Source organism: Perognathus longimembris, chromosome 3, assembly GCF_023159225.1.
Source record: "Perognathus longimembris pacificus isolate PPM17 chromosome 3, ASM2315922v1, whole genome shotgun sequence".
NCBI lineage: Eukaryota > Metazoa > Chordata > Mammalia > Rodentia > Heteromyidae > Perognathus > Perognathus longimembris.
Window position 1 is genome coordinate 40,441,473 of NC_063163.1, and position 20,406 is coordinate 40,461,878.

The 20,406-nt window shown below is 39.1% G+C and overlaps 1 protein-coding gene across 1 annotated transcript in view; it reads left to right on the forward strand.

Annotated features, from left to right (window-relative positions):
* Gtf2f2 (general transcription factor IIF subunit 2) overlaps positions 1-20,136 on the forward strand; it is a 125,334-nt gene extending 105,198 nt beyond the window's left edge. The window contains exons 7-8 of the mRNA XM_048341344.1: positions 10,140-10,283; positions 19,873-20,136. Coding sequence (XP_048197301.1) covers positions 10,140-10,283; positions 19,873-19,992 — 264 coding nt within the window. The 3' untranslated portion in view covers positions 19,993-20,136. The remainder of the gene's footprint in view (positions 1-10,139; positions 10,284-19,872) is intronic.
* Positions 20,137-20,406: the final 270 nt, after the last annotated feature.

The following is a 20,406-nucleotide window of genomic DNA, read 5'->3' on the forward strand; positions in this document are numbered from 1 at the left end:
CCAGGACTGGGGGGGTGGGGGTGGGGAGCCTTGATTGCCTCAAAAAAAGGATTCGTGGCAAATGTCCCAAATTAGCACTGCATTACATATTTTAGAGTCTTAGATTTGGATGGTAAGATGGTAGCCTGGTAAGATCTAGAGTTTTTTATCTTGGTTTTCTTCTTTACGAAATCATTGTATTGTAATTGTCTCTGTGAGCATGAAGTTATCTGAATAGTTACAGAGAGCAGTAGAGTTCTCCTGCTCAGGTGGGAGGGCAAGGAAACTAGGGACGCATGTTCATGGCTGGCCATCCCAGCTCCCTCTCTCAACTGCAAGTGCTTACTTAGTGCCTAAGAGATGGACCCCTGCTGAACCAGATCTATAAAACCAGTCTTCCACCTCTTCCATTTCTCTGCTTGTACCCTTTTAGAGCCACTGTTGGGGTATAATGTATATTTCCTTTGAAGTAGTCAGTCTGCATTTCTATACTATAATCATCTTTTCTTTTATTCCACTACAAAGATCACTTGCTGTACTGCTGCAGAAAATTGTGAAGCCACTCTCACTTAGGTGGATTAAAACTGGCACTTGAGTAGCACAGCTTGACCCTCACCAAGTTCTTACTTTCCTCTTAGTGAGGTTGATACTGTCTACCTAGTATATATAGAAGGTGAATTTCAAATATCATTTGTTTACATTGTTTTATAGTTTACTACTATAGCAAGTACAAATACATTGTATTTTGAACTTTTTAAGATACAAAGCAGTAACACCCACTTTAAAGACTTTTTAACATTGACATTTCAGTTTAAGCCTGTACCTTTGTTAATGTTGTCATGGGATAAATGAATCATTAGGATAATGAGTCATACAATAATCCTTGATTGAAATTTCATAATCTGTCACATTGCATTTGAGTGTTCAGTGATTGTTTTCTATGGCAGTGTTTCAGAATGAAGGGAGAAACCCACATAACTTTAAAAAGCATATTTGGTAGTATAGTGTAATATCAACTACAGATAATTGAAACTTTTGCTACTTATCAAAAGAAAACATTGGTTTTTAATATATTGACAGAAATCAACATTACTTAAGAGGAATGGCTTAAGAGGTTACATGATCAAGACATAATGAAAAAAAGTTAAACTCAATATAATGTTAGAATTTATTTTAAAAAATTGCAGTGGGCCCCTCTGGGCAAAAAGGTAATAAGACCCCCATCCGAACTAATAGCTGGTCATAGTAGCATTTGCCTGTCATTCCAGCGATACAGGGAAGCATAAATAGAATTGCAGTCCAGGCTGACCCAGGCAAAGGCCAGGTGAGACCTTATTCCAGAAATAACAAAGGCAGGAAAGGTTGTAAGTATAACTCAAGCATCAAAACACCGTAACTAGCAAATGTGAGGCCCCTTTATCACTGAAGAAAAAAATAATTGCAGACATATTGAGCTACATATAAATGAAACCCAGTATTTCATTGTAGTAGTTGTGGTTCTTTCAGTGCAGTTTCAGAATAAAATTAATAAGGAAAAACTACTAAAAAATGAAAGAGCAGATGGAAAACTGCGTATATGCTTGCAAAACTATATCCCTGTTTCTTTTTTATGTAGTGTTGAGGACTGAATGGAGGGTTTTGCACATGCTAGACAAGCCTCCCCCCAGCCCTTAGTGCTACATTGAATCAGAAAGAAACCACTTCTCATTCACTCCTAGACATTTTCTTACTATATGGATTTACCCTGCATGCTTATTCAGTCCCTTTGCTAATCATTCTTTAGTAGATGAGTATAGAAATTGTACAACACTGACAATTTGTTCTGGTGCCTTCACATTTTCATTTCTTTCAGCTGTTTTGGTTTGATACTAGATTCAGTCTTGTACACATTATAGTACTTCTTATTAACCAATAATAAAGCAAACATGTATGAGCAAGAAAGTAGAAAATTTGACACATTTAGATTGTGTCTAAGATAATCTCTTCACCATGAAGTAGAAACAATGATAAGAAATCAGATCTGACAAGAAGCTAGAACTTCTAAAAGAAACTATCAGTATCATTTTAAATATGGCTTGTCATTCCTGTCAGTTGTTTGTGTCCTAGAAACAACTCTAGATTTTTCAAGCAGACAGGGATTTAATTTAGGGAATTGGTTACAGATAGTATATGAATACAAAGTTGAAGAGCCAGAGTTGCAAAAGGAAGAAGGAACTTGGTTATCAAAGAAAGGTAGCTACTGGTGCAGAAGAGGCTCCTACCAATACAAAGGAAAAGAGGAAAATAATCCTCCCTTTCTGCCAGGTGCTGTTGGCTCACACCTGTAATCCTAGCTACTCAGAGGCTGAGACATGAGGGTCAAACCTAATTCCAGCAGAAAAATCCATGAGACTCTTAGCTCCAGTTCACTAGCAAAAAGCCAGAAGTAAAGTTGCTGGTCAAGTGGTAGAGTGCCTTGAACAAAAGCAGAGGGCCAGCACCAGGCCCTAAGGTCAAATCCCAGTACTGGCACATATGTGTGTGCATGTGCACGTGTGCCCCCACACACACACACACACATTTCCATTCCTCTGGTTCCCCATGGGCAGAACATGTAGCCTGCGGACACTTGCTATGGCAGCTAACACCATTGGCACCTCTACCTAGAGCCAAGAGCTTGCCATACCATACCCTTAACTTTTGTGAGCATTGTGCCTTAATGTATATCACCTGTTGCTGGTTCAAACCATTCAGAGTTTGTAATAAAGTATAATAATAGCCAGGCACTGATAACTCATGCCTGTAAACCTAGCTACTCAGGAGGCTGAGATCTAGTGGATTAGAGGTTGAGATCAGCTAGTTTGCTAGACTCCACCTCCAAAATAACCAACATAAGGCAGAGCTGGAAGCAAGGCACAAGAACACCTGACTAGTGAGTGCAAATTCCCTGAGTTCAAACCTTGGTACAGCCAAAAAAAAGGTGGGGGGGAGGGAGGAAGAGAGGGAAAGAAAAGAAGAAAGAATTTAGCTAAGCAATTTCTTACCTTGGTTTCTAAACCCAGTTAAGGTGGTCTGGTGATTGGGCCTTTGTAATTGCCACAGTATTTTGGTATGCTATGGTCTCTTAACTGTCTTTCTCATAAGGAATCACTGTCTTTCTCATAAGGAAACATGTCTTCCATTATCTAGATGGTCTTTGCAACATGAGTTGTATACTATAATCACCCTAGAAGAAAAATACTTCCAAAGATAGATTGAGTTGATCTAGTGTGGGAGACAACTATCTTAAGGGTTTTTATGCCTCCTGGGTAATTCTAGTATATAGTTGCTGATCCCAAGAGACAGAAACTTTTTATAGTTTTGTCTACCATCTGGTGAAGAAAGGATGGGATTCTATAATGGTGGTTGAGAAGGAAAATCAATACTTCCTGTCTTTATTATCACTCCTACCTCCTGCTTCTAAGTTTGAAAAAATGATTTTTTTTTCCCCCTCTAGCTGTTGGTCAGAATGTGACAGAGCACTAGAAAAGCTATGGTAGAAGTAGTTTGCTTGTGTGAAAATAGAACAATAGAGCTACTGAAAGAAATTGTTTTAAGAAGTGGGGAGTGAGATGAAGGAAGATGACAGAGGGTTGAGGCTGATTGGGGTACTTTATTATACATACATGTGTGGAAATGTCACAGTAAAATCTTCCTTGTACAACTAATATATGCTAATTAGAAAAAAACTAGAAAACTGTTTGGAGTATTAGAAATGTTACATAGAATCTTAAGTTAAACTTCTAGGAACTAGGAGGAAATTTTGAAGGGCTTTTGTTTGCTTGTTTTAGTTTTGGGGTTTTGTTGTTATTTTGTTTTGTTTGTTTGTTTGTTTTTGCCAGTCCTGGGCCTTGGACTCAGGGCCTGAGCACTGTCCCTGCCTTCTTTTTGCTCAAGGCTACCACTCTGCCACTTGAGCCACAGCGCCACTTCTGGCCATTTTCTATATATGTGGTGCTGGGGAATTGAACCCAGGGCTTCTTGTATATGAGGCTAGCACTCTTGCCACTAGGCCATATCCCCAGCCCCATTGTTGTTGTTTTGTTTTATGCCAGAATGGGGCTTGAACTCGGGGCCTTGTGCTTTCTTTTATCCAAGACTAGTGCTTGTACACTTGATCCACAGCTCCACTTCTAGCCTTTTGCCAGTTAGTTGGACATAAGAATCTTACCAACTTTCTTGCACTGGCTGGCTTTGAACCGGGATGCTCAGACCTCAGCCTCCTGAGATCAGCTAGGATTTCAGGCATGAACCCAGCTGGAAAACTTTTATGTGTACTCTGTTTTCCTTCCGGGTCACCACCAACTATGTGAGGCTTCAGAACTAAGATTGGTAAGGTGTTTTTTTTTTTTAAGTTATATATACATATGTATGTGTGTATGCATACATATATGTCTATATATATATTTACAATATTTGCCTATTATAGTATAGACTTGTCCATTTACATTTGCACTCCCAAGAAGTGACCAACCAATTCTGAAGTATTATTTTCCTCCCAAGAGATGATGACACATGAGGCAGAAATAGAAGCACTGGTGGAAGGAGGGAAGTAATCTTTCACAAGGATTTAAAATGCGAAACCACGGTAGTCAAGGCTGTCATGATCACTTCAGTAGTTAGAATAAAAGCCTTTGGAAAGACTGCCTTGACAAAGCAATCAGAGGATTTCTGCAAACAACAGTCTAGAAATTTACAGACATCTGAATTACAATATTTTAATTAGTAGTGGGTGGCATTTATAATTTTAGTCAGTGATTAAGGTTTCAGTAATAACAGTTGAACATCTCTACACCATATCCACAATGGATTTTCAGCATTTGATTGCATTTTTCTCTTGATTAATTTGTTTTCTATTATAAAAGCCAAAGTGATAGAATTATAATTGAAAGATGTTTTTTAATTTTTAAAATTTTTATTGTCAAAGTGATGTACAGAGAGGTAATTGAAAGATTTTTTATTGTAAAAATCTGTGATTGGAAACAAGCTTAAAGTACTTTCTGAATTGATTTCTATGAAATTGACTACACAGTGATCCATGGTCATTGAGAGCAGATAGAGGATCTGTAATTGAAGTTCACAGAATATGAGGAAAGCAAAAGAAGGGGTGACATTGTCCAAAAAAGAAATGTACTCATTACCCGATTTATGAAATGATAAGCCCTCTGCATACTACCTTAGTAATAGCAATAAAATTGTATTTTATTTATAACACCTTAATCTAATAAATAACAATAAAGTTATATATTTTTTAATTCCCAAAATAGCCAGGCACTGTGGCTCATGCCTGTAATCCTAGCTACTCAGGAAGCTGGGATTGTGGTTCAAAGCCAGCCAGGGCGGGGCTGGGAATATGGCTTGGCGGTAGAGTGCTTGCCTGGCATGCATGAAGCCCTGGGTTCCGTTCCTCAGCACCACATAAACAGAAAAAGCCAGAAGTGGCACTGTGGCTCAAGAGGTAGAATGCTAGCCTTGAGCAAAAAGAAGCCAGGGACAGTCAGTGCTCAGGCCCTGAGTCCCAAGCCCCAGGACTGGCAGGGGCGCGGAAAATCCAGCCAGCCAGGGCAGAAAAGTCGCCATGAGACTCTTATCTCTAACCACTCAAAAACCAGAAGTGGAGCTGTGGCTTAAAATACTAGAGCACTAGCCTTGAGAAAAAAAAAATGCTCAGGGACAGCACCCAGGCCCCTAGTTCAAACTTCACAACTGGGAAAAAAAAAAAAAAAAGTTTTTTAAAGCTATCTATTCCAAGGCTGGGAATATGGCCTAGTGGTAAAGTACTCACCTCTTATACATGAAGCCCTGGGTTCAGTTCCTCAGCATCACATATACAGAAAAAGCCAGAAGTGGCTCTGTGGCTCAAGTGGTAGAGTTCTAGCCTTGAGCCAAAGAAGCTCTGGGACAGTACTTAGGCCCTGAGTTCAAGCCCCAGGACTGGCAAAAAAAAAAAAAAAAAAAAAAAAAAAAAAAAAAAAACAAGGAAAGCTATCTATTCCAATAACTTTCTTAGTAATATTATATATTGGCTGCTATCAAGTTAGAAGCCTGGCTGCTCTGAGTATCTTTTCTGTACCTTGCCTATGAATCAATGAGAAACAAAATGCACACAGGGTGAAAGGTAGTTAAAGTAACAGTTTTCCCTAGGTGCACTAGCTCATATCATTTTTAAGTTATTGTATAATTAATTAACTTGCAGTACCAATTTATGTGAGTTTAAATATTAAGATGGCCATTTCTCAACCAGGCCCAGTAGCTCAAACCTGTAGTTCTAGCTCTTGAGGAAGCACAGATTAGGGGAATAGAGATTCAAGGCCAGCAAGGTAAATTCTGAGATTCCAGCTCACCTAATAGTTTAAAGAAAAATAAACATTATTACTCTACTGTTTAATTTTTAAATAGAAAAGTTACTCCAAGGACCTTACTTTTGTCCTTAGTGTAAAACTAGGGGTTGAGGGGCTGGGGATATAGCCTAGTGGCAAGAGCGCCTGCCTCGGATACACGAGGCCCTAGGTTCGATTCCCCAGCACCACATATACAGAAAACGGCCAGAAGCGGCGCTGTGGCTCAAGTGGCAGAGTGCTAGCCTTGAGCTGGAAGAAGCCAGGGACAGTGCTCAGGCCCTGAGTCCAAGGCCCAGGACTGGCCAAAAAAAAAAAAAAATTAAAAAAAAAAAAAACTAGGGGTTAAGAACTTAATGACCAAGCCAGAAGTCACATACCCACTCTGTGCTGATTTTTTTTCTTTTTGTGCTGGACCTAGGGCTTGAACTCAGAACCTAGGCAGTATCCCTGAGCTTCATTTCTCAAGGCTAGTTCTCTACCACTTGAACCACAGTATCACTTCAGGCTTTTTGGTTGTTATTTGGCAATAAGAAGCTTTTCTGCCCAGCCTGGCTTTGAACTGGGATCCTCAGATGTCAACCTCCTGAGTAGCTTGGACTACAGGCAGGAGCCACTGGTGCCCACCTCATTTACATGTCTAAGACATACATGCATCATATGATATTTACCAAAATGATCTCCAGGAAATAGAAACAAGAGGTTTTTTCCTTTGTTGTGTTTGTTTTCTCTTTTGTTTTGTTTGTTTTTCTGTCTTTGGGAGGGCAAAGGGGAGTACAGAAATGGAGGGACACAGAATGAACAAATGCAGCAGTGGTACTCACTAGACATGTTGAAAATGAACTATATAACCTGTCGGCGGGGATAGGAGGGAAAAACGGGAGGAAAGAGAGGGAAGGGATGACATTGTCCAAAAAGAAATGTACCTATTACCTGACTTTTACCTGACATTACCTGACTGTAACCCCTCTGTATATCACTTTTATAATAGCAATTTTAAAATAAATCAAAAAAGAGAACTTAATTACCATGGAAATCATTTAAGTCTGTTTTTGTAAGTACACATATACTGGTACTACTTACCTTATATTACATAGGGGAAATTTGACTAGAGCCTTAGACATTATCAATAAAAAGGGGGGGGGGGCTGGGAATATGGCCTAGTGGCAAGAGTGCTTGCCTTCTACACATGAAGCTCTTGGTTCGATTCCCCAGCACCACATATATGGAAAATGGCCAGAAGGGGCGCTGTGGCTCAGGTGGCAGAGTGCTAGCCTTGAGCGGGAAGAAGCCAGGGAAGATGCTCAGGCCCTGAGCCCAAGGCCCAGGACTGGCCCAAAAAAAAAAAAAAAAAAAAAGATTTAATCAGGAGTTAGAAGCATGGCACAACTTGTTCAATCAGTACTGCCTCCCCAAAAGAAGAAAAAGATTTCACCAACCTTTTTCTTTTAAGGGACAAAGGATTTATTTTGATTCATTACTTCATATTACATTATCAAAACACAAAAACATGAATACATTCTATTAAGCAAATTAAAAACACACTATATACACAAGCACATGTGAAACGTTTTTTAAAATGCTCGGTATCTTGACATTTTGCCATTTATTTCTAATTTTAAAAATATATGTACATCTTACAGCGAACTGTAATGCTATTTAATATACTTTCTAAGCACCTTCTGTAACTTGTAAAAATGTGCTCATCAGTAACCTGAATATAGGTAATTTGAGAAGATATATTGAAAAGCACACTTTTTTCACATTATTGAAAGTATGACACCAGTGACTACTTACATAAAATCAATAAACTCTTTCATTAAGGAGCTTCTCATTTTGTTTCTTTTCTTCTGTTGATTCTTTGGGCTTGAGCTCAGGGTCTGTGTGTTGGGCCTGAGCTTCTTTGCTCAAGGCTAGCACTCTACCCCTTGAGCCATGGTTTACACAGCTGACTTTGGGGCAGTCAGTAAGAGTCTCATAGACTTCCTGCCTGGGCTGGCTTCAAAAAATTATCTTCTGTTCTCAGCCTCCTGACAAGCTGGGATTACATATCTGAGACGCTCGGGCCAGGCACTTTTGATGTGAATGATATATGTTTCCATATATTTTATGTAAGTTATCTCAGTGCTATCATGATGATTTGACTTAGAGGAGCTCCCACCATTACTCTGCCCAAAGGAGATGTTTAAGGACAAACATCAAGAATATTCTGAGGGCCTGACCAACAGACAGGGTAACACCCATGTACTGAGGACGACCAAGGAGCCCCAAATGCCTTAGACTGCATACCCAGGCACTCACCTTTGACAAAGTTGTGGCATTCCTAGACACTTGGGAAGGAAAGAAAACCCTGTGCTGTGTTTCTCAGCACATTTGGGGATTTCTGCTAATGTGAAGAAGTTGGAAATTATCTCAGTGGAAAGGATATTGAAGGAAGGGATGGCCCAAAGTATGGGCTCATTATCTACACACCTATCAAGGAGCTCAGATCCAATGTTCTGGGTTAAACTTCATGATAAAAAGTAGAACAAGGCTGGGAATATGGCCTAGTGGCAATAGTGCTTGACTCGTATACATGAAGCCCTGGGTTCGATTCCCCAGTACCACATATATAGAAAATGGCCAGTAGTGGCGCTGTGGCTCAAGTGGCAGAGTGCTAGCCTTGAGCAAAAAGAAGCCAGGGACAGTGCTCATGCCCTGAGTCCAAGGCCCAGGACTGGCAAAAAAAAAAAAAAAAGAATACATGAGCAAAAAGTAGAACAAAATAAATGTCAGATCTTCTCAAACTAGTCTCTCAATTATTTGAAATCTGTATTCCTAATTCTATCTGCAAATTAGGTTCTGTCTGGTTGACCTTTTGTTTGGATTGCATGTCATTCAAGTCTACATGTGATGATTCCTCTTATTAATTTTATGCAATCTCACTATTGTACATATATATTCATACATACCTATATGTTGTTTAAAGATACTTTGACATCCAATAAATCAAAAATGACTCCACTTTCTTTTTACGATCAAGCTTCCCCAATGAATCTTACTGTTGAAAAATACATCATTATTAACTCAGAGATTTTCATCACTCATGACACTAAACATCATATACAATACGGAACATTACATATCCCAAAAACTTGGATGTTAAATAAAAAAGCTTTCAATTATAAAAGTTCATCATTCATTCAGATGGAATACTTAGTGTTTTTAGAACTTGTTCTTCAGGGGTTTTTGCATGCCATACCTGCTGCTTAAATGAGTATTTGTTCGCAAAATTAAAGACAAATGAACAAATACATTGTATCCCAGTGCTGCTGGCTCATGCCTGTATTCCTAGCAACTCAGGAGTCTGATTATCTAAGGATCAAAATTGAAAGCCAGCCGGGCCAGGTAAGTTCTCCAGTTAACCTAGAAAGGTGGAATTGGCTGTGGCTCAAAGTTCACCAACCTTTTTTTAACCTAATGACAACAAATGAATAAATGTTGTGTTGTCTTTAAATAAATCATTAATGAAAAACAAAGGGACTATGAGTTCCTGCTTTCTCAACCAAAGCTAACCAGAAAGAAAGCTAACTCAGGCAATGCATATGCCAAATATAGCTTCAGAAATTCTGAAAATGATTTGCAGATCAGCCTTTTTACTGTCTTAGGACCTGGAAAGTTAGGGGGGTCCTAGGAACAACAGAGACCTCAGGCTGTCATCCCTACTTTGTAGATACTGCTGCCTTGAAGCTTCAAACAGGTTACCTGTGTTCAGAGTGAGCATGTTCAGCTGAGGGTTTTTTTTTCTTTTGTGTTTGCATATAGATTGAATATGAAAGGAAAAAGAAAGAAGATGGAAAGCGAGCTCGCGCTGACAAACAGCAGGTTCTCGACATGCTGTTCTCAGCCTTTGAGAAACATCAGTATTATAATCTTAAGGACTTGGTGGACATCACAAAACAGCCTGTGGTATGTATATATTTATATTGATCCTTTATATAAACCATATTGTTTCATTAACATGTCATCACTGAGAAGTGTCTCGTGTGTGTATGTGCTTGTGTAAGCTCAGTTAAACTGACAAGAGTTTATGTCAACACTCAGAAAATGTCTCCAACATCAGCTTCATTAGTTTAGAGTTAAAGTACATTTAATATCAACAATTCCATGTGAAGAAAAGGAATTACCCTCCTTTTGATTTATCCTTGACATTAGGTCTGTCGTCTTTGTTAAATATTTCCTAACCTTTCACTTTGTGTTAAGAAATTAAGTCCCAAAAGCCCTAAGTATTTCTTTTCAATAGAGTAGACAGTACTCTTGCTGCATCAACTCAGCTTAATGATTTCATTCTCTTCAGCATAAAAGCCTTAGAAACAGCATTGCAGCTAGATAGATCTTAAAATTTGAAAAAGAATAATTTATTAGCTAAGCTGCATTTCCTGGTTTAAATGAAGTTTATCTTTGTTATTTTTGTATTTAGATCTATCTTGAAAAAGCCATTCCAGAAACTCTGAAATCAGACAAGACATTTTATGGAATAAACATACACAGAATGAGATGCAGGAAAAATCAGCACTTGTAGAGAGACATTCTGATTTCTTTGGCATAACAGAGAATATGTGATTTATTCATTTTTGCCTCCAAGCAAAGGAAATATTAGAATGTCTCTGTTTTGGATGAATGTGGTGGTACATCCTTGCAATCCTAGCACTTAGGAGACTGAGGCATGAAGATATGAGTTTGTGGCTAGCCTAAACTATATACATACCCTTGTCTCTAAAAAAGAAAAGTCTCTGTTTTGATTCTTTGGGGTATGTGTCTAATGGCCCTTATATGGTAGCAGCTGACCTTTCCTTTCTAATGGCTCCCAATCCATATTATTTATTTTATTTATTTATTTATTTATTTTTGTTGATCACGGGGCTTGAACTCAGGTCCTGGGTGCTATCTCTGAACTTTTTTAATTAATATAGCACTCTACCACTATGAGCCACAGTGCCACTTCTTGTTTTCTGGTGGTTAATTGGAGATAAAAGTCTCCCAGTCTTTCCTGCCCAGGCCTGCTTCAAACCACAATCCTGAGATCTCAACCTTCTGAGTAGCTAGGATTATAGGCATGAGCCACCAGCACCCAGCTCAACCCATTTTTGGTAAGAAGTTTCCAACTATGGAGTAGTGTTTGTTATTAGCACTGCTGATCTCATCTGCTTTCTGACCTTTATAATGTCATTTTTGACGTATTTTGAGTGAATCTGAAGTATTTTTTGTTTCTCCAAATCCTTTTTCTATTTTTGTCGTGTTCTCCCCCCCCCTCAAAGGTTGCATCTCTACCACAAAACTGATTGATTAGAGCAAATACCCTTACTGACAGCCCTTTTCTTTCATTTCCAGTCATGTGTCTTGCATAGACGATCAAAAACAGTGTGAATTTCTCAGTAACAGCAAGGAAGCCAGTTTAAGAAGGCCAAGCTTGGTAACTAGCGTAATGTCAAAAATATGACATCCATATAAATGGATGTTTGTGGCTTAACTGTAGGATTTTTCCTTCCTCGAGTATAAACTATCCAAGGAAGTCCATTATTTCTCTCTATCCTTTGCTAATGTTTAACCTTAAATGTGTTGCATCTAGTTTTTCTTCATGTTTTATTATATCTGTAGATTAGAAGCATTTCCTTTAAAAAAATACAAGCCATTACAAACTTTAATTAAACCCTATGAAACATCAGCTGTCAAGACCATGCTACATAGCACCCTTTTCCCACTGTTCATTTAACTATACATTCTTATTAAAAAATCAGATCTAAATTATAACTGACCCTCTTTATTTTCTTGTGGTCTAGACTCCTAACTTCATGTCATAAACCAGGAAAATTGTGTATACTGGTATTAGAAGTAGGAAATTGAAAGGGAATACCAAAATTGAGAGACACAGGGTAAAATAAATAAATAAAAATAAACCAGGAAAATTTATCTTGAATTGTTGATGATCCTTTCCAAATCAGAGGTCTCCAATCTGTAGTTGAACTAATTGTCTTGCTCAAGTCAACAGGTACACATACTGTAAGTTCCCAGATTTTAAATATTGCCCAACAATGGCAAGGTAGATTTTTAATAAACATCTGTTAAACTGCTATATCAGCGTCCAGGTGCTATGAACCTAATCCTTAATTTATTTCTAAATAGGTCTAAGTATGGACTTACATAAAAGTAATTTTAGTAAAATTTGGCATCAAGGTAAAGAATCTGTGCATTTTTTTCTTTTTAAGGACAACATAGCTTGTTAATTTTAAGTACTGAGCATTTCTCCTATCAAAAAAAGATTTGCTGGGCTGGGAATATGGCGTGGTGGTAAGAGTGCTTGCCTCATATACATGAGGCCCTGGGTTCGATTCCTCAGTACCACATATACAGAAAATGGCCAGAAGTGGTGCTGTGGCTCAAGTGGCAGAGTGCTAGCCTTGAGCAAAAAGAAGCTCAGGGACAGTGCTCAGGCCCTGAGTTCACGGCCTAGGACTGGCCAAAAAAAAAAAGATTTGCTGGGTGCAGTGGTGCACATCTGTAATTCCAATACTCAGGAGGCAGCTGCAGGACCTCAGATTCAAGGACAGCAAGTTCCAGACCAAGCTGGGCTATACAGAAATATACTGTTTCTAAAGGGATGGATGGATGGATGGATGGATGGATGGATGGATGGATGGATGGATGGATACTACATACATACAGGAGCTGTAATTATTTTGAGATATTTTTTTCAATTTCAGGAAAGAGAAAGCCAACTCAAATTAGCATAAACAAAAATAGAAGTTATTACCTTGTGTAATCTAGAAAGCTCAGAAATGAATCTACCTTTAAAGATGTCTAGATCCAGCTACTGGTGTTACTTAATTAGAACTGTCCTGCCCCATCTATCCACCTGTCTGTCTTCATGTTTCTTGTTTGTTGTCATTATCTTTAAGCATATACCATGTGGTAGCCAAAATGCCCTCCTGAAGCATCTCCCAGCCAGCATCCCCCAGAAAGAAAACATGTATGTCTGTCCCAGTTATTCCAACAAAAGCCCACATATTTTAATTGACCTGATAAGGGTTGTTGGATCATTTCTGAATCAAGAGACTGGACATAATAGTGCCCTAGCACTCTAGCAAACTGGATTTCTAGACCCCCACCAAACCCTTACCTCACTTCCCATTTCAATGAGACCAATATTCCCCAAATGGCTCAACTAGACTCCAGTATTTCTGCTTCTTCTTCCTAATATGTACTACAAATTCATGGATAGATCCCTCACTAGGGATCTTAGATGTAAAAGGTATCTTAAAAACAATCTAGTTCAGTTCCCTGCTTTACAGGCCCAGGCTTAGCTCTGACTGTCCTGACTTCAGTTCAGTACAGGAATATCTTGTATTATATTACCCAACCTTTACTCAGACACCCATGTAGGTCTGTAAAAACATCAAGGAAAATGCTTTTCTCACAATAGGAAGGTCTTTTGTTGGTGGTGGTTGTGGGTCTTGAACTCAGTGCTTTGGTGCTGTCTCTGAGCTCTTCAGCTCAAGGCTAGTGCTCTACCACTTTGAGCCACAGTGCCACTTCAGATTTTCTGGTGGTTAATTGGAGGTAAGAGTCTCATAGACTTTCCTGCCCAGGCTGGCTTTGAATCTCTATCCTTAGATCTCAGCCTCTTGAGCAGATAGGATTATAGGCATGAGCCACCAGAGCCTAACAGGAATACCTTTTTAATAGAGAGAAAAATGAGTTTTTCTCCCAAGCTAGCTGTTTTCTGCCTTGTATATTACTAAGAATCATCATTATTAATCATAACCAGGCATGTAGAAAATAGAATATTTTCTCTTTGTTCATTCAATTCCTAATCCAAAAGCAAAAAATAGCTTCTGTAATGTTTGATGCTTTTTCCAAATTTACTACTTAATGAATGTTTTTCTTATAGTTTCTCCTTTTCCTTTAATTTCTTTTTCCTTGTTGCCTTCAATGTGCCATTTTTTTCCTGTTCATATGTTTCTTTTAAGTTCTTCCTTCTTCCTGTCAGCAGAAATTACTATTTGAATGATACTACTAAAACTAAAAAAGACAACCACTTTCCCAACAGAGCATAATAATTAACAGACTTTTTGGAGATGCCTATTTTTAAAAACTACTTTCCAACTTATGAGGCCTTAATTAAAAGTCTTAGAATATGAAATAATCATACTAAAATGTTAACTGTGTTTAATTTCCTCCTTTAACTCTTACTTATATGGTTTGTTTCAGCCTTTTTTTAAAAACCTCATTTCTGAATAAGGTAAATTTTCAGGTGGATTTATTAATATACCATTTGACTCAACTTGTTACCACAATCAATTTGTAAAGTCTTCATTGTCTACAAAAGAAACCTTAACTCCATCCCTACGCCCTAGACAACTACTAATCCTGCTTTCTGTATCCATCTTCCCGTTCCAGATATGTCATATAAAGGAATCATGTGATAGATTGGCCTCCTAGAGCCAAGGCATAATGTTTTCATGCTTCATCCATGCTGAGGCTTGTTTCAATACTTAATTCCTTTTTTTTTTTTTGGCCAGTCCTGGGGCTTGGACTCAGGGCCTGAGCACTGTCCCTGGCTTCTTCTTGCTCAAGGCTAGCACTCTGCCATTTGAGCCACAGCGCCACTTCTGGCCATTTTCTGTATATGTGGTGCTGGGGAATTGAACCCAGGGCCTCATGTATAGGAGGCAAGCACTCTTGCCACTAGGCCATATCCCCAGCACCACTTAATTCCTTTTTAATGCCACTATGCACCATAGTGTACCTGGTGGTGGGGATGGAACCTAGAGTTTGGCAGGAAAGAGGAAGTAAAACCCACAGGAGAAGAATGTAGTTCTGGCTCAAGGCCCAGAGATTACCCCATGTCATATTCCCTTTGTGAAAACATGTTACTTTTGCTCAGAAGACTGAACTCTTCGTGTATTTGTTTGAAGGTAAGTTTTGTGCCTTTTATCACTAACAGTTCCTTAGTAAGTCCTCTGTTCTTGTTCATGTCTCTGGACCAAGTAAGAGTTGCTCACAGGGCTGGGGATATAGCCTAGTGGCAAGAGTGCCTGCCTCGGATACACGAGGCCCTAGGTTCGATTCCCCAGCACCACATATACAGAAAACGGCCAGAAGCGGCGCTGTGGCTCAAGTGGCAGAGTGCTAGCCTTGAGCGGGAAGAAGCCAGGGACAGTGCTCAGGCCCTGAGTCCAAGGCCCAGGACTGGCCAAAAAAAAAAAAAAAAAAAGAGTTGCTCACACCAAAGTCATACCATACATATAGAACTATCACAGTAGTACTTTGAAATTATCACAAAACCAATAATGTCCTTCTTCCCATTGGATCACTTTATAAAAAGCATATCATGCATATCTTTGTGCCATCTTTGGTAGAGATTTGATATTCAGAACGATTTTGTGAGTAGAAGCCTAATAGGATCCTATTATCTTACTTAATCTTATAGGTTAATAAGTTGGTGATCAGCTGCCTGTCAACGATAAGTGCTTTTATCAACTTCATTTCAGATATACTATTATTATGCATATAATGTTCATCATCAAAATGCCTAATAAAATAGAATAGAGATAAGTCTTCCATGTGGCATAGGAGAATCAGGAAGGGAAGGAAGCAGAAAAGAGACACTAAAGTAACAGATTGTTATGCCTCTTGAATCTGCATACATTTGTCCTGGTCTTGTAGGAAAATCAGGAAGTTAATCTATAGATTTCTGGCTTTGGGACTACCACAATTTCTTCTGGACCTACAAATGCTAATGTCATCTTAATCCCTTGACCTATAGTCAAGTATCAGCTCTTCCATGCCCTTCCACAAAGCTGTGGTGTTTCATCCCAGTTGTTTTTTTTTTCCTCTGCATTCAGACTTGCTGTAAATTCTCTCCCACACACATCCCTTTGATGAAGAACTGCTGGAACTGAGCCAGTTTGTTTGGATCGAGTGCTGCAGTGTGGCACATACTCTGTAATGAGAAACATCCCAAATCCCATGTGACAGGAAGGTCTACTTGGTTCTAAAATGGTTGCTTTAACTGCAGGCGGTTAGACAAAAATTAAATTCGAAAGTCACTCAATGTTTAGAATACCAAAGAAGAGTTAGAAGTAGGTTTCTCTTGCTTTCTATAAGAAGTTTCAGAATTACAGAATTGCTGTTGTATTCAAATGATCAAATCTCCATCCTCAGGGGAGCCTATCTTTTTTTTTTTTTTTTTTTGCCAGTCCTGGGGCTTGTACTCAGGGCCTGAGCACTGTCCCTGGCTTTTTGCTCAAGGCTTGCACTCTTATCAGTTGAGCCATAGCACCACTTCCTGTAGCTGCTTGTCTCTTCCAAGCCTTTCCCTGTTTGTCCTGAATAGCACACTCAGTGTTTGTGATGTGCAGGTAGGCATAGTGTAGTAGATGTGCTTTAAGAGGAAAGAAAGGCATGTAAATAAATGAGTTTAATGCCATGGAGCTAGTGGTGTATTGGCTCATTAGTAGAGCACTTGTCTAGCATATGGAAGGCTATGATTTCTTTTTCCAGCACAGGGGGAAAAATAAAAAAAAAAAGAGCAAGAGAGAAGAAAGCATATAGGGGTTATAAAATTTTTAAAGGAGTATAATATAGTATTTTAAAAGGCTGATTTGAACTATGTACAATGTGAAGTGTAATCTAAGGGGTGAGGGAACTTTTCTCTATAAAAATTGACATCTAAGCCAGGTGCTAGTGGCTCATGCCTGTAATCCTAGCTAACTCAGGAGGCTGAGGATTGCAGTTCGAAGCTAGTCCAGGCAGAAAAGTCCACAAGACTCTGTTTAACATTTTCTGTTTATGTGGTTCTTAGGAATCGAACCCAGAGTTTCGTACATGCTAGGCAAGCACTCTACCACTAAGCCACATTCCCAGCCCACAAGACTCTTATCTCCAATAAACTACTCAGGAAAAATTGAAAGTGGTGCTGTGGCTCAAGTGCTAGAAAGTTAGCCTTGAGCAGAAATCTCATGGACAGACCCCAGGCCCAGAGTTCAAGCCCCAGGACCGGGGGAAAAAATGCCATCTATACCCAATCTTAAGGGATCAGGAAGCTGAGATGTGCAAGTGAGGCAAGGGAATAAGCATTACAAGGAAAAGAGTGTGCATGTGAAAATACCCAGAAGCCTGAAGATACAAAAGTGATGAGTGTATGAGAAGGGGAGGATAAAAGTGGGCAAAGGCAGGCTTGAATGGCGGTGCCTGTGAAGGAATCTGGACCTGAACCTTTAGTCTAGAGGAAAGCCACTGAAACATTCTGAAGGAATAACCTGATCTCAGTTTCCTAGCTACCTTGTTTTTCCCCACCATCACTTAATCTCTCTGCTAGTGCTTTGTGTGTACTCTCTTGTCAAGCTAATTCATTTGGTTAACATAAAAGGGTCTTCAGTTACAGTTTGAAGCATCCTAACATTCCACCACCACTTCAGTCTGTACCATGGTGAGACATTTTGACTCCAGTCCTGTTTTGTTGACAACCATCAACAGACTGTGATGATACCATCCCCTGGTTACGGTTGCAGGAAAGAGTGACATCTTCATGTATAAAGGTTACTTTGTATTAAACTTGATTACCTAAATGAGGACAGATTACCCAAGAAAGCAACTGAATTTGTATACTACAGACTTTCTTCATTCTGTGGTTAGCCTATTGCTGGTGCTCATGCCTGTAATCCTCCTAAACTACTCAGGAGATCTAAGGATCGTGTTCAGAGTCCCTGAGACTCTTTATCTCCAGTTAGCCACCAGAAAACCAGACGTGGTGCTGTGGCTCAAAGTGGTAGAGCACTAGCCTTTGAGCAAAGAGCTCAAAAGAGCCCTGACTTCAAACCTCATGATCGCTCCCCCACCCACCCACCAAAAAAACAATTCTGTGTTTAAATACTTCTTAGCCTTTTCATTTCCTATGTTTAGGTTGTAAGTGGACACTCAGCCTTAACTCAAGAAGGCTTTGTGTTCTTTTTCTGGGCTACCCAAATGCTCCTAGTGACTGCTCTTTTCATTTTTGACCCATTGCATTGCATCCACAATTGTATGATTGTTTATGCAACAGGATCTTAGCCTGCCTCACAATAAACCATTCTTTGGAATTTTACAAAGATGTCATTCTTGGCACCTAAACTGAGATTCAAATGATAGGTTGTACTTAACCCATTGTTTTCCATTTATGAATCCAATTTAATTAAAAGGTAGTTTACAACCAGTGTCCTAATTTTTTAATATTATTGGAAGTAGCAGATGGCAGACATGCCTATTACCTGGCTGTCTCAAGCCTTTATGCTTACTCATTCCTTTAGTAGATCTAACTGGAGAAGGTGTAGGAGGCCCCGCAAGGCGCCTGGGAGAACCCAGGGCTCAATTGGCTCATGACTGCCACCTGCTGGGGCTTGGCTGTTCAAATGGAAGACTGCCCAGTCTTCTAAAGCAATCATGTGTAGTTTCATTGCTAATCAGCTACTGCATTCATTACAACTACTCCTAGCTAAAAAGACTTCATGAATTGTACAGCATTTTACCAATCAGTGTAAAAAGCATTAGATTATGTTGGTAACATGTATTGTCCAGTAATGGGCACTTCAGAGAACTAAGCAACACATCAAGGGCTCAGATTGAGAAGTGTGGAGCTGTAAGCATCTTTGAAACTGATGGGGGGGGAGGGATGACGACACTTCAGAGTACTTCTGTGAGTCACCTGGAGACTTGTTAAAATGTAGGCTCACTGTCCTCATGCAGGAAGTCCTGCACCACATGTGGGAAGGACACTGCCTTATATATTATCCAGGCATGAGCTTCACCACCAGTTTCCCAATCAATGCCTCACATTTCAATTCATTATATATCCTTTAATGAAGTCACCAATACTGAAGCTGATTTTATACACACACACACACACACACACACACACACACACACAAATGTTGTTTGTTTTAAAGCAAAAAGCAACATCCTTTTAAATTACATTTTCCCCTCCAAGAAAGTACTGCCATTTATACTGAGTTTCTAATAGGAAACTTCAGGCCTGGTCATTGGCAAGCAAAGTTAGAGTTGGTATTACACTTAGCATAGCATCATTTCCATGGATCATCTGGTAAACACCTATTAAATTTCAAAGACCTAAAGACCATCATGCTATACCTTGGAGCCAAACACAAGAGAGCTGCAGCCCCCTGGGTTTGGCCATGCCTAAGGTCACCTATTCCTCTCCTGCCTGGCAAAGTTGCTAATATGCAAGTACTGGTAAACACTTGCCCTATTCCACTGGAAAAAATCAGTGCCCTGATTGACAAAGTTTGATGTAATACTTAATGAGGTTATTTATTACATGTATAGGATAAAAAGGCAATTCATTGGGCCTCTTTATAAAGAAATCTTGTTGAGCCTTCCGGGTTATAATTTTCATTACTCATAAGTATATTTTGGCATATTTTATTTTAAATTTTGTTTCCTGTCTTAAGGATCTCATGTATTGAAGTTTCTGTGGTTTTGTTGTTTGTTTTGCTTCTTTTAGGGATACCTGAAAGAAATCTTAAAAGAAATTGGTATTCAGAATGTCAAAGGGATCCACAAAAACACCTGGGAGTTGAAGCCTGAGTACAGACATTACCAAGGAGAAGAAAAGAGTGACTGAGGACTTCCCCAGAATGCAGAGGAGCCACTACAGAAACTGCTGCTAAGCAGGAAGCACCCGGATCCAGGCTGGAGCACCCTGTGTAAATAGGAATAAAAAGACTGGTACTTTCATTTCTCTCAGTAAATTTTTTAATGTCTATAATTCTATAGTATTTCTTAAGTGTTTTTCTTAAGTATTAACTTTTTAAATATAGGATTTAGAAATATTTTCTAAATGAAAATTCTGACCTTCCTTGCATCTCTGAGAGACTCAGGTAATACACATCTGAAGTGAATAATACAGTAAGGAAGAAAAGATCAACCCCAGAAACTATAAAGAGCCAAACTCCCCTTTTCTAAAATTGGTGAAGAACAAAGCTGTTTCACATTGAAAAATATAGTAATAAAGGAGAATTTTCAGCTTGCAGCAAAG